This window comes from Canis aureus, chromosome X (genome assembly GCF_053574225.1).
Source record: "Canis aureus isolate CA01 chromosome X, VMU_Caureus_v.1.0, whole genome shotgun sequence".
NCBI classification, from domain to species: Eukaryota; Metazoa; Chordata; class Mammalia; order Carnivora; family Canidae; genus Canis; species Canis aureus.
Window position 1 is genome coordinate 2504350 of NC_135649.1, and position 14174 is coordinate 2518523.

Sequence of the window (14174 nt, forward strand, 5' to 3'; positions counted from 1 at the left end):
GGAAGTGAGGAGCTAGGTGGGCAGAGTGGAGGGCGGGGTGGGGGCCTGGAGGTGGAGCTGCCTGCTCCCCCCAGTTTAGTTCTCATTACAGCTTTATTGAGATCTAATCCACACACCACACAATTTGCCCATTTAAGATGTAGAGTCGTGGGCCGCCTGCGTGGCTCAGTGGTTGAGCGTCTGCCTTCGGCTCGGGGCGTGATCCCAGTCCGGGGATCGAGTCCCACATCGGCTTCCCTGGAGCCTGCTTGTCCCTCTGCCTGTGTGTCTACCTCTTTCTCTGTGTCTCTCATGAATAATTAAATAAAACCCTTTAAGAAAAATGTGGAGTCGTGCAACTGTCACCACAGTCGATTTTAGGACATTTTCATCACCCCTAAGAGAAACCCCATACAAGCAACACAAGAAATAAAGAGATGAACTGGACTTTGCCATTGGAAGACACTTGTGCATCCAGGGATGAGTCAAGAGGATGAAAAGAAAAAAAAAAAGCCAATCAGGAGAGCGAAAGACGGACCTCGGCCGGGGAGAAGGTAATTAGAAATCAGGTGTGGTGAGGGTCTGGTACCCGGCGTACAGCAAGAGCTCTTCCAGCTCAGCGACATCAAACCCAAAAACTCAAATCGAAGAAGAGCAAAGGCCTGGACTAGCTTTTTCTCCAAAGAAGACACACAAATGGCCAGGGAGGGTATGGGAAAGTGCCGACATCACGAGTCGTCGGGGAAGCGCAAAGACAACCACCGAGAGGCCCCAGATCACAGCTACTGGGATGGCTACGAGGATGATAGCAGTCGTGACAGTCCTAAGGGACGCAGAGGGACCCATGCTGGCGAGAATGAGGAGACGCTGGAACCCTCAATTCAAGTGGCCGGGCTTGACGTCACAGGCACTCTACCGCCATAGGGCCCCCGTCCTGCGTGGCCGGCCGCCAGCCCCCGGGCGCCCGCTCACTTTTTCAGCAGGATCTCCGAGGCGCCCTTGCTGAAGAGGCGGAAGCCGCCGTCAGGCATGCGGATGACTGTGCTCATGGACTTGCGGACGGAGTTGAAGGTGTACACTTTGTAGAGCTTGTCTTCTGGAATCTGCTCCCGCACAGGCTGGAAGTCCCGCTTCAGGTCCAGGACAAAGCCCAGCAGGGCACACTCCGTCTTGTTGCCCACCTGGCGTGGGAGCGCGCCTTCCTTCTCTGGAGGCTACGAGGCAAGGGGAACCAGCATGGCACCGGGGCGGGGGCCGCGTCTGCCCTCCTGGTGGCCCCCGGGGCCCCGCCTGGCTGTGGCCGCCTTGTCTCTGGGGGTGCTGGCAGGGAGCCGACGAGGGCCTCCGCGGGGACTAGATGGGCAGGCTGCCCACCGCGCACGGGGCTTGGAAGGGGTTTCCAGAAGCTGCGGGTGCCCGCCCCGCAGCCAGGACCGGAGCCCAGGGATGAGTGGAGGCCGACCAGCGTCCCGGAGACCACGGCGGCCCTGGTGCCAGCTGACGCTGCCGTCTCCCGGCTGGTCCCCTTCCTTCGCCCCGCCCCAGCCTGGCCCGGCCCGCGGCCCGCTGCCCGCTGCCCGCTCACTAGTATTTTCGTGGTGTAGGCACTGTTGATGGAGATGGCGTGGACCAGGAGGTCGAGGATCTTGGGGGTCAGGGTGCTGGGGGCTGGAACCTCCTTGTAGTGGGTGTCTCCGAGGTAGGACTGGACCACGGTCATACGGTTGGTGGTGAGTGTGCCGGTCTTGTCCGAGCAGATGGCTGTGGCGTTGCCCATGGTCTCGCAGGCATCCAGGTGGCGGACCAGGTTGTTGTCCCTCATCATTTTCTGTAGAGGGCACGGACGGGGGCTTGGGTAGCCAGCTGTCCCCGGGAAGCTTGGCCCATGGGGTGGGGGAGCGGGAGGTTGTCAGCATGTCCCGTGCCAGTCTGCTCGGGCGTGCCAGCCTTCTGGGTGGCACTGACAGCCCGGAGGGCCTCGGTCAGCTGGCCAAGCGGTCAACTCTGGGCAGCCGCTCTCCCTAGAGCTCGCCTGGGGCCTCCCTGCTTCCAGGACACCCCCCTGCGTGTAGCCCCCTCTCAGATCACCCGCTGTCTCTGTGGTCCCCCCACCCCGCCCCCCATGATCTCCCAGTGTCTTCAGCCCCCTCCTGGTCACCCACTTTGTCTCCGAGCCCTCTTCTGCGAGTGACACCAGCACCCTCAACGTCCTGCAGAGGCCAGGGCTATCCCACGGCCTCCCCGCTTCCCGGCTCATCTCACGGCTCCCCTGCTCAGCGCCCCCGCGCCCCCCACCCCGACCTGATCCCAAATTTCCTCCAATCCCCGCCGCGCCAAGTTGCTTAATGGCTTCGAACTCCGCCTTCTGGGTCTGTGTCCTGGTATCAAGGGATTCTCACTCCTACTGTGTTGTTCATTATTATGATTACCTTGACCGAGTAGGCTAAGGAGATGGTGACAGCCAGAGGCAGGCCCTCCGGGACGGCCACGACCAGCACAGTGACACCGATGATGAAAAACTTCACAAAGTACTGCACGTAGACGGGCGTGCACTCCGCCAGCCACACTCGGCCGTCCACGACGAAGGTCTCGATCACAAAGTAGAGGACCAGGATGATGACAGTGATGGCAGACATCACCAGCCCTGCGGGCCACGGGAGCCACCGAGGGTGGGGGGGAGGGGAGTTAGCGGGGTGAGGGAGGGACGGGGGAGAGCGAAGGAGACGTAAGGGGGGCTGCAGCAGGGGCCGCTCCGGCTCAGGGGGGCTGGGGGGCACTCCCTTCGCCCGGCCTCGCGGAGGAGGTCGGGAGCCCCGCTCTCTGCCTGGGGCTGCGCCAGACCCCATGGCCACTGCGGCCCCGGCGGGCCCCTGGCTGCCTGGCTCCCCCCCGCCACCTGCGGCCCGAGCCCGGAGCCCAGCGTGGGCACCCACGGGTGGCGCCGCGGCCCCGCCTCCCCTGGCCGCACCTGCTTTCCCGATCTGCACCGCCAGCTTGGTGAGCTTGCCCTGCAGGACCGACTTCTCCTTCTTGGGGACGCTGGCTTTCTTCTTCTCCCGTTCCTCCATCTCCCCGCCCTCCGCGCTCTTCAGGGGCTGCATTTCCATGGCCACCGCCCCGTCCTGCTTCTTAGCTGCGCACAGGGGAGCCCCCCAGCCCAAGTTAGGGCCCCGGGGCGGCTGCGAGGGGCTGGCGGGCTCAGGGGCTGTCTGTGATTTCCGAGTGACACAGCCCAGGGGCGCTGTCCTCTCCCTCCTCTCTGCCCGGCAGCCCAGGCCCTCCTGACGCGGGCGGGGGCTCCAGGGCCGCGCTGGCCGGGGTGGACGTGGCCGTCTCGGGCCCTCTCAGCGCAGAGGACACGCACCAGCATGAGTCACTGGGACACACACACACACACACACACACACACACACACGGTGGCCGGTCCCATGAGGCCCCAAATCTCGACACCTGACAGCAGAGGCCCGGGACCCAGGGAAAGTTCCAGAACCTTGAGCTGACCAACTGGTCCTCCGGTGTCCAAGCCACCTCCCTGCTCTCCCCAGGAGGCCTAGGGCCCCCTGCACCCTTCTCCCCTGCTCCCTGCTTCTCCAGTGGGTGCCTTGACTTCCATCAGGCTCCGGGCCCGCCCTGGGCGCCCCCTCGGCCCAGTCCCTGGCTGCAGGTGGCTGCCGCTGGGACGGGCCAGGCCTCTACGGGCAAGCCTCGCCCCTCTCTCTCCTCATGGGGCCCTCGCTACTCTCCTGCAGCCACTTTGCTGTCTTCTGGGACAGGTGGCTGTCCCCCTGACCCAAATGCCCTCCCAACCTTAGCTATCCTCTGAACTCCAGTGTCCTTGTCTGACCTCCTCTTGGTCTCTGGGTCCCTGGGTCCCACAATGCACTGGAGTCTTGCCCCAGGTCCGTTCCTCTGCACCGTCACCGTCCCAACATCCAGGACCGTGCTTATCCACCTGTGCATCCCCGGCACCTGCATCTGACCACTGACAAGCCTCATCCGGCCCCAGAGTAGCAGCACCCACCAGACACTCGGCTGACAGGAGAGCGGGCGCCAGATGGCCACCCAGTCACCCTGCCTCAAAGCTGCAGCCGAACTGGGAAACCCACAGGCCTGAGCCTCAGTTTCCTCACCCGGAAGCCCACTCACAGGTGATCTCTGCATACTTCTGGCAGGGTCTGCGGATGCCCCCCTCCCCCCGCCACCCCACTCACCTGGGTGCTGCTCCTGCAACTGAGGCGGGCGGCCCCCACCCCGTGCCACACCCCCGCCACCCCACCCTGAGCACAGGGCGCACATTACCTTTGGTCTGGCTACTCTCCATCGCCCCGTCCTGCTGCTTGCCTACAGTGGAAGAGGAACGACAGACACGAACACTTGAGAACACCCACATGGTCCTGGCACACCCCCATGCACACGGGACAACGGGACACGGACAGCGAGGCCAGAGAGCACGGTGGAGAGTGCGGAGGGAGGGGACGACGGCTCCGTACCCCCAGCCACACTCCGGCGGCCCATCGCGGCCTCCCGGCACGTGGGCGCCCCGCTCTGGGCTTCCTGACGGACGCCCCAGGCCTCCAGTGATCCCTCAAAGCCGGCCCTGGACGCACTGTGGGTCATGCGTGGCCAGCAGTGGGAGGTCTCCAAAGAGGCCGCCACTGTGGGGAGCTAGAGCTGCCAGCTGTGCCGACGTGGAGCAGGGCCCCGAGCGGCTGACCCAGGGGGCCCCTAGCCCCGACCGGCCTCGACATCGGCTCTGCGCACAGCCAGCAGGTAGCTCCAGGAGGGCGAGGCTCTAGAAACCTGCCAGCTCTGGGTGCCCGCCCGGGGGCCCTGGAGGGGGGCCTGCGGGGGGGGTCATTCACGAACACGCTCTGTGACCACAAAGCCGGTGCTGCGGACCGTGGCAGTGGCTGGCTCCCCAGGCCAAGGTCAACAGTGCTGGCGGCGAGTCCGGCACCGCGCTCAGGGTCAGGCTCTGCAGCCAGCTCCTCCGGCCCCGTCTCTCCAGGGCATCAGGGGTGGGCCACCGGCGGGCTTTTGCCCAGCTGGGCGAGGAGGGGCCCAGAACCGAGTCCTGGAGACCTCGGACACTTAGGGGCCAGAGCTGGAGGCGGGGAGCCCGGGGAGGAGGGTAGAAGGAGCGCCCTGCCAAGCAGCCGTCGCCGCGTCGAGGCTTCCCTGGAGAGGGGGTGGGGACTCCGGCCCAGCCCGAGGCCCAGGGCCACCCACCCACCTGCCTATGGACCCCAGGGGGCTCACCGTGGGAGCCACTAGGCTGAGCCCTGCAGGGGGAGAGGCTTGGCACCGCCAAGGTGGACAGGGCCCGCGGAAGCTTCTAGGCCACAGCGGGTCATCCGTCCCCTCCTCACCGCCTCCAGGAGCAGAGTAGCCTAGGGCTGGGGACGCTAGCACACCCTTTCCCATGCTGACCTGCCCCCTTGTTGCCTATTTTCTGGGCCTAGGGGCCCTGACTGAGGTGCGGCCAGGGACTGGCACCCCGATGTCCCACTGCCCCAGAGGCCCCAGCTGCAGGCTTTTTACACGCTCTCCGCACACACGTGCAGGTTCTCTGTGCTTCTAGTGGACCCGAGTGAATTCTCTCGGAGGCACACATCTAGAAAGTTCTGCTCCCCACCTGGCTGGACTGCAGGAGCAGCCTGAGGGGAGACCCAGGTCAGAGCAAGGTGAGCGCTGAGCTGGTGCAGGTAATGGGGTCCTGACCCTGGGATTGGGACTCTGGGAGGGGGCTGGTGCCGAGGACAGTTCTGTCGTTTTGTCGGCGCTGCTCTGAGGACTGGAGAGGAGGACGCTGGCCACACCGGGGGCTCAGAGCAGGGGCGGGAGGAGGCAGCAGGAGGGCCGTGTGCCGGGGAGGCCACGGTGGCTACAGAGCTGGGCTCTCACAACACATCCGTCCCTCAACACTGTTTTCCCTGGGGGTGACGGCCCCCACCCCGTCCCAGCTTCCTCTGGCCCTGCGCGTCCTCTGGGGGCGGGGCGGTCCGTTCCGCTTGGGATGAGCGCACCCAGGGTGGGCACAAGGTCCCCGGCAGCACCGTCCCGAGCCCAGGTGGCTGGCCCCTGTCCCTCCAACCCCATTCCCACCCTGGCCCACACTTCCCAAAGCCTTTGGGGAATAGCTGCCCGAGGGAAGCTGCCCTTATGCAGAACTGCCCTCTACCCCATGCTGGCTCTGGGCAGACCCCAGAAGACGGGGTCCCCGAAAGGAGTGAGAAGAGAGGGTGTAGCCTTCCACCCCTGAGGGCTGGAGCTGGAGCATGGAATGAGGCCACAGGGGATGAAAGGAGCAAGAGGCGGCTGCACACACAGACGGCCAGGCCCTCGTCGCCGCTGGGGACGGACGTCGCCGTTTCCTTACCTTTCTTATCCTTCTTCTCCTCCTCCTCTCCACCGGCTCCGAGCAAGGTAAAGATGATGCCTGTCTGGGAGTTCACACCAACGGCAGTCACCACCATTCTTCCAGAACCTTCCATGACATGAGTACCTGGCAACACAGAGGGACCAGGACAGGGATTTGTACCGCTGGTAGGAGGCGCACTAGACACCTCCAGTTCTCTCCTACGAATCCCAGAAGCAGGGACTCATGTTTGCAGGCCCCTGGAGGCTCTGCTGACTCTGGCTCCGAGGGGACCTGGAGGCCCACACGGGAGCAGCTGCCTGCCCAGGAGCATAAGGCGGGGTCCTCGCAGGTCCCACCTGGGGTCTCCGGCCTCTCTGTCATCTTTCCCCCTGCATTTGCCGCTGGGATAAGCACTGGGCTTAGCCAAAACCTTCTGGAAAGGGAACGCTACCCGCCCTGGTTCTTCCTGAGTGTCTGGGTTGGGGCGGCCCACCGCAGGATGCTGACTCAGCCAGTTCCCCACCTCTAGGGGTTTTCGTCTGGGTATCGGGGGGCCCTTGGGGCTTGGAGTGCCCATTTCCGTTCCCAGTGGCTGGAGCCACCACCACCATGCCTGCCACAGGCCGCTCTGGCTCCTGGGCGGGGGGCGTCTTCAGACTCTCTGACCAGGGGACCCCTGGCTGCGGGGTGGCGGGGCCGCATGGCCTCCCAGGCTCTTGGGTGCTGAGCTGGCCCCCAGGGCAGCGGCAGCCTGCGTCCTGGCCTCCCCACAGCCTGGCCCGGCGCCCCGGGCCTCACCTGAGAGCAGCATGGGGTCCTTGTCAGCTGATTTGCGCACGTGGTCTGACTCGCCTGTCAGGGAGCTCTCGTCGATCTTGAGGTCGTTGCCTTGGATGAGCACGCCGTCAGCAGGCAGCAGGTCTCCTAAGGCCAGCCAGGTTCAGGTGGCCTTCCTCTCTGCCGCCTCCCAGCTGCCCCAGGAGGGCTCTCGAGCCTGGAGTGTGGGGCCCTTGTCCCCGGGCTCCTCCCTTCCGGGCCGGATTCCCCCGACCCCCAGCCTTGTCTCCGCCCGAGCCCCCACCTTCGGCCCCCCGACCCGGCGGGTGAAGGCCCAGGCGCTCCTGGGGGGCAAGGCCAGCTCGGGGTGCACTCACCGTACTTGACCTGGGCGATGTCTCCCACCACCAGCGCGGCCACGGGGACCTGCAGCAGCTGGCCATCCCGGATGACGGAGAACCTCTGCTCCTGCTCGATGCGGCTCTGCAGGCCCCGGAACTGCCTCTCCTTGCTCCAGTCGTTGAAGGCCGTGACCAGCACCACGCAGGTGACCGACAGCAGGATGGCGGCTCCCTCGATCCAGCCCGCCTCGGCCTCCCCTTCGTCCTCTGCCCCCGCTGACACGTTCCCGCACGCTGTGCCCGAGGGCGGCAGGGAGGGACGGGGTGGCACACAGTCACGCCGCGGTCCCTGGGCTCAGGCCCCCTCCGTGCCCCCTGCTGGGCCCGCCGCTCACCTTCGCTCTCCTCTCCGGGCGGCGCGTAGAATGACAGGCCGAGGGACACGATGGCGGCCACCTCGAGAATGATGAGGGTCACGTCCTGCAGGGCCTCCCACACCAGCTGCAGGAAGGTCTTGGGCTGCTTGGGGGGGATGAAGTTCTGCCCGTAGATCTGCCTGCGCTTCTCCAGGTCGTTGGCATTGTTGGCCAGGCCTGTGTGGCGCGGGGACGGAGAGCGGGGACACGGGGGACCGTGGGGGACCAGCAGCACCAGGCCCTGCCCTTCCGCCCCGGCTCGACCCAGGCGTCAGTCCCGCCCCCCAGCCCGCCGCACCCCAGCCCTTCTGCAAGCCCCGAGGGCACGGATGCGGGGGCGCACGCCCCCCAGCTGCCTGGGCCACCCTGGCACGCCAGCACCCAACATGCAGCGAGCGACGTGGAGCCCCTGGCGTGCGGGGGGCTGGACCATCCCCCCGAGGGGCCCGGGGACATCTCCGGGCTGCGCTAGGTCCCCCAAAGGGCTGATAGGAAGGAGAGCAATAACACACAACGTGGGGGTGGGGTGGGCAGAGGGAACCCAGCTGGGCCCGGGATGGCCGAGTGTCACCTGGACACAGAAGAGAACGGAGCTTGGTACGAGACTGGGGTGCACGGCCCGGGGGCAGCAGGCCACCGTCAACTGGGCCCAGTGGTTGGTCCCACTTGGGCCGTGAGCCGGCCAAAGGGCTCGCTCCGTCCCTCCAGGGTCCAGAGGAGGAAACTGAGGCCTGAGAGGGAAGGGGCCTTGTACCCGTGAGTCGGAGCTCTGGACGGCAGCCCAGGACTCCAGGTCAGGACGACAGGGGCCTCACGGATGCGCAGCCACCGAGACGGGGGCAGGGCCAATCACTGCGTGCGGGCCCCGGAGCCTTTATCATCTGACAGGACATGGGGGAGGGTCGGGCTAGGGGCCCCAAGACCCTTTCACCCGAGCACTCGAGCGTGGGCCTCGCACCCATGGCGCCTAGGAGGTGCGCAGGAACCATCCCCGGCCCTGTGTCCTCATGGCCTGCCCTCTGGACACAGCTGGCTCCTCCCTGACGCCTTCTCTAGACCCCGCTGCCGTGCCAACCTTGAGCTCCGAGCTGGGCGCCCCGGAGAAGGGCGGCGATGGGACGCGGGACACCCTGCGCACGCGCACCTGCTCCGGCCTGGGCGGCCGCGTAGGTGGCAGTTGGTGAATGAACATGTATGAGGCTAATGGGATTGCCGGTGATTCATGCTGATGCCACCGTGTCCCCGGGCCACCAGGCAGAGGACAAGGAGGGTGAAGGATGAGGAAGCCAGTCCCAGTGGGGACCCCGTGCGCTCAAGGCCCGGGAGGCCCCGTCCACATCCCAGACAAGCTGCTGTGCCGGCGCAGGAGGCAGGATGAAGGACTCAGGATCGACGCCCACGGAGGGGCGAGCTCCGGCGTCTGGAAGGTGGGCCCTTAGCTTACTTCTCACTCTTGCCACAGCCCACTTCCTACCCAGGCCGGCACCCAGCCCTCTGGGTCTGCCTCTAGAGCACGAGCCCCGTCCGGTCCATGCCTGAAGCTACCAGAAGCTTCCATGTGGGAACCGACACCCAGGCCACCGCCCCCCAAGGCCAGATGCCCACTTGGCCATCTTCCCCCCCGAGGCGGGCAGCCGGGACACAGTCCCCTGGACCCGCCCTCAGCCCTCAGGACGCGGCTTCCTTCTAGGCCTGTCCCCTGGGTGTCCAGTCCCACACTGACACCTGGTGGACGGACGGCGGCTCGCCGCTCCCGGTCCAGAGGAGTTGCAACTCCGTTGGCCTCCTGAGGGGGCAGGGAGCAAGCGGCAGGGCGACGCGAGGTGGGGGTCCCCATCCCCAGCCTCTGGGGTGTCCCCAGCTGGCTCGGGCGGGCACACAGGACGTGGCCCCCAGGCACCCTGAGAGCAAGGAAGTGAAGTGCTACGTGGGGGCGCGGAAGGACTGGGGAGGGAGGAGGGTGGGTGTCCCCCGGCAGGGACATCTGGCTTTGGGGGGGCGCAGTGGGGCCCACCTGAGGCGGGAGTAGAGCCAAAGGCCGCGGGCGGGCGGCACAGCCCCGGCGCGCCTCCCCAGCTGGGCCCCCCACCTCGCCGAGCCCAGCTGTCCCTGGCCTCCTCCCCGGGGCCTCCCGGAGCTGGGCCCTGCAGGGGCTCAAGTTTCTAGAGGCTGCAACTTTCCAGTTGGGTGCCCGGGAGCTCAGGACCTCGGCTCGTGGGGGCTGGGGGCCTGGCTGAGGGCCTGGGCCCCGCTCCCCACTGAGGCTCGGGCCTCTAAGCTACGAGACATGTGACAGGTGGGGTCAGGACTCTGGAGGCCCCTGCACCCTGGCCCTCACGGGCACCCAGAGTTGCCACGATGCCTGCCTGAGGAGGCCACAGGTCCGGAGACCCTCAAGAGAGAGCCCACGGATCCCCTCGGCGCCCTAAGTCTGCATCCTGCCTGCCTCACTTCCCGCGCCAGCTTGTTCCCAAGGGAGGCCAGGCCCTTGGGGCCCCTTTCCCAGGACTGAGCTGGCTCGGTTCCTCCCTCCCCCTCCCCCCTCCCCCCCACCTTCAGCCTGTCCCTTGGCCTTGGGTTGCCCTTGGTGCTCTAGCCATGCTTCCTCTCCCTTGCCCTACCGCAGCCCGAGGCCACGGCATTCCTGTCGGGCTTGGGGGTCTCGGCTGCTCCCGGTAGTCATGTGGGGGTCAGAAGGGAGCTGCGGCCGCCCGGTTCCAAGCATGTGGCTGCCCGGCAGGCCCCCAGCAGCGGCCGGAGCGCCGGGGCAGGGGCGGGCCGGTTGGCATGGACACAGATGAGGGCCCTACCCAGAGCAGAGGCCAGATGCCATCGGAATTGGATTAGGACCACGCCGTGCGGTTCCTGCATAACCCGCCCGCTCCTTTCCACGGCTGCTGGTGAAGGCCAGGCCGGGGAGGGCTGGGACTCGGGTCCCTCCGGTCGCCTTGCCACCGAGCTTGGCCCAAACCCCAGTTCCCCCAGCTTCTGGAATCCTCTTAGAATAGCTACAAGGGCCGAGCCCATTGATGCGCTTATTGCCGGGAACAGACTAGGCCTCCTGCCCCGGTACGCCCCGCCCCCCGCCCCCCTGGCACACCTTGCCAGGGCATTGATGTGGGGCCTGGGGTGCAGCTAAGCCGCACAGTGGCCTCGGCTTTGAGAGGGGCCCAACGCCGAGGCCACCATGTCTGGGCAGGAGCGGGGACATCTGGGTGACGGGCTCCAGGGCCGAGTCGGCCTGGGTGCACGGGGCCAGGGCTCCGGGGCTCGAGAGGGGAGGGGTAGTCCTCACACTGCTGGTGCTTCAGGATGCAGATCAGGCCCGGCTGGCTCCCTCTGTCGCGGCCTGGCCACCCACCTGGGCACTTGCCCTTCCCTCCACCCACCCTCCACAGGCACCGGGCAGGCTCCAGAGCCACTGTGGCAGAATCAGGCAGGTTCCCAGGGGCCTTGACATTTTAAATATTTAACAAGGCCTGACAGGCAGAGGAAAGAGCTGCCAGCTGAAGCCCATCTGCTTCCTTTTATCTGGGAGAGGCCAGAGCCCTTGTGGCTAAATGGCCCTCCACCCCAGCCTCCCCCCAGCCCCAAATCCTGGGGGGGGGGGCAAGGAGGAGGGAAGGAGAGAGATCCCTCTGGCCCTGAGCCAGGCCATCTGCCCTGATAACACAACACACCAGGCTGAGTCCCTTTGGAGCACAAAGAAGAGAGACCCAGGCGGCCCGGGGAAGGCCACTTAGGCTTGGAATTTCCTGACCTGGCGCGGTGGGCACCCTCTCACCCAGCCCTCGGGCCCACTGCCTCCTGGGTGGGCCACCTCTGCCCCCTGCCCCAGCCATGTACCCCCCACAGATGGACAGGGCCAGGGAGCAGGGGACAGGGGTGACGGCCAGAGCCCTGGGTCGACAACGGTGTGACAGCTGAGATGCGAGCTGATGAGATCAATCAGTGCTGGCTGAGAACAAGCCTGGCACTGGGCTGGGACGGGCCTAGTGGCCCTGCCAGGGAGGTGCCAGCTGGGCCAGAAAACACTCCAACTGCTGGAATCTGGGGCCAACCTGGCTCCTGGTGGTCCCAGCCTCCCAGCAGCCCCAGCGAGCAGGACTGGGGAAGGCTGGTGCAGGGTAGGGCAGAGCTTTGTCTCCAAAGCGGGGACAAAGGGCTACTGGGCCCCAAGATGGCAGTCAGGCCTCTATCTCTGGAACCTTCTCGAAGTGGTTCCTCAGCCTTCCTAAGGCTCTGTGCGGCAGCTCTCCTCAGGTCTACGCCGCCTCAGGCTTGCACCCCATTGGCAGGCGCCAACTCTACCAGCGAACCTCCCGTGCACCAGGCTTGTGCGTCTCTGGGACGGCCTGCGGCCAGTGGCACCTTCACCCAGCACCCTGCTCCCCTCGGTTTCCAGAGAGAGGCCCCCCATAACCAAAGCCCTCACAGGACCGGGGCCCTGCACCCCTTCCTCGTCTTCCTGCGCCCTCAGGGAGCCCTGGGGCCGATAGACAGGGCCTTGCCCACGTCCTCCGCCGTGCGCGGGAGGGTGCCCATCCTGTTGCTCACAAGAGCTTCTGGGCTTTCTGTACTGTCCTCTTCCTGCCCCTTCTCTGTTGCTCCATTTCTACCGAGTCCAGAGAGGCGAGAGCAGAGAGCTGCTGATTATGGAGCGGATCAGACCACAGCTCCTCGAGGACCCCAGGTCACCGAGAGGAGGACCTCCACACCCCACACACAGCAGCTCCCGCTGGAGGGCGGGGGGGGGGGGAGGTGGGCAGCCACCGTGGGAGGGCACAGTCAGGGTCAAGACTGCCTCTAGGAAGCGGCTGCAGTAGCCCCACCCAGCCTTGACCAGGCCTGCCCTGGGGGTACGGAGCACCCTCAGGACCCCTTGAATGGGGGGTGTCGGGTGGCCCGTGACCGTACGTCCCTGATGCCCACGTGGCCTGCACCGGGGCCCTGCCGGGAGCCTTACCCTCTGTGGGCGAGGTCTTCAGCCTCCTGCAAAGCCCACTGACGTCGCCGTAGGCTTCCTGGACCTTCTGCAGCGCTTCGGCTCCTCGGAGCTCCATGAGGGAGCGCAGCTCAGCCAGTGTGCACCCGAAGCCGCCGGCATGGGGGGCCTCCCGCTGCTGCTGGGGCTTGGGGTGGAACTCGATGGAACTGTTGGCCATGTCGCCCATCCTGCCTGCCGCGCTGGGAGGACAGGGCGCCCGACCTCTTCACAGGTGCAGCCTCGGCTAGGGGCGGGCGGCCACCCGAGGTCCCAGGGTCCGGGTGAGGAGGGGTGCGGGGAGCTGCAGCCGGGGACGGGGACGCGGCTGAGCACGGACACCTGGGGAGAGGTGAGAAGAAGCCAGGGGTGAAGGTGAGACAAAACTGGGGTCCACGCTTCCCAGCCATTTTCCGCAGCTCTGCACTCCGTCGGGGCCACGGAGATGCCGACCGCAAGGTTCACCTCCGAGCCTGGGCCCGTGGCCCTCGTGCCCTGCCAGGTCCACTGCCGGGCGACCCCTAGTCCTGCGCAGCATGAGCTGGGGCAGGAGGACTTGCCTCAGTGCGGAGGGAGCCAGCGTTAGTGTCCCCTGGAAGGGACCTGCTGCTGCCGGCACAGCCCAGCTGGGATCCGGGGGCTCTAACTGCTTCCCAATCTGTCTAGGAGCCAACAGCGAAGTGGAGGCGATGTGCTGGGGGGCACGGCGGCACGGGCGGGGGTGCGTGGACCACCGTTCTCCGTGGCCAAGCCCCACGGCGGCGGGGGCGCTGGTCCAGCCCAGCCTCTGTGGCTCCCGGTCTCAGGCTCGGGGCCGAGGGGGGGCGGCGGGCAGGGAGCGGGCCAGGCCCGGGCTTAGTGTGCAGGGGTCTCGGCTGCCCTGAGGGCACCTGGGCGGCTTGGGCAAGGAAGGGAGGTGGCCCGGAGGGAGGGAGCGCGGAGGGGGAAGGAGGGGGGAAGGGGAGAGGTGGGGGCGGGCACACAGGAGAGAGCGGAGGGCAGCGCGGGGCCCTGGCCACTTGCGCATCAGCCCCCCCGCGGCTCGGTGCCACCCGCCCCGTGCATGGCCTCCTGCCCTCCACGTGGTGGGTGGAGGAGCCGCCACAGACACACATACTGCCAGCGTGAGTGCAAGCGTCCCCGAAGGTCACACTCCCAGGACTGCACTAGGCTAGGTGCACGCGGCCTTGGCCTTCACAGCCGCGGGCGGCCTCCTGACAGCGAGGCCCAGGTGGGCCTCACCCTTGCCTTCGGGGAGGCTCCGGGCTCCGAGGGATCTTCTGGGAAGCAGATCGTGGCCAGCGCCCCAGGTTTCT

At 66.7% G+C, this 14174-nt stretch overlaps 1 protein-coding gene across 5 annotated transcripts in view; it reads right to left on the reverse strand.

Moving 5' to 3' along the window:
• The window catches only part of ATP2B3 (ATPase plasma membrane Ca2+ transporting 3), a 61900-nt gene that overhangs the window by 30834 nt on the left and 16892 nt on the right, over positions 1-14174 (reverse strand). For all 5 annotated transcript variants that reach the window (XM_077889697.1, XM_077889693.1, XM_077889694.1 and 2 more), the window contains exons 2-11: positions 12841-13200; positions 7854-8051; positions 7495-7752; positions 7139-7264; positions 6359-6484; positions 4279-4320; positions 2948-3112; positions 2409-2623; positions 1565-1807; positions 952-1193 (exon numbers count right to left, since the gene is read on the reverse strand). In XM_077889697.1, the coding sequence (XP_077745823.1) occupies positions 952-1193; positions 1565-1807; positions 2409-2623; positions 2948-3112; positions 4279-4320; positions 6359-6484; positions 7139-7264; positions 7495-7752; positions 7854-8051; positions 12841-13048 (1823 nt within the window). In that variant the 5' untranslated portion in view covers positions 13049-13200. The remainder of the gene's footprint in view (positions 1-951; positions 1194-1564; positions 1808-2408; positions 2624-2947; positions 3113-4278; positions 4321-6358; positions 6485-7138; positions 7265-7494; positions 7753-7853; positions 8052-12840; positions 13201-14174) is intronic.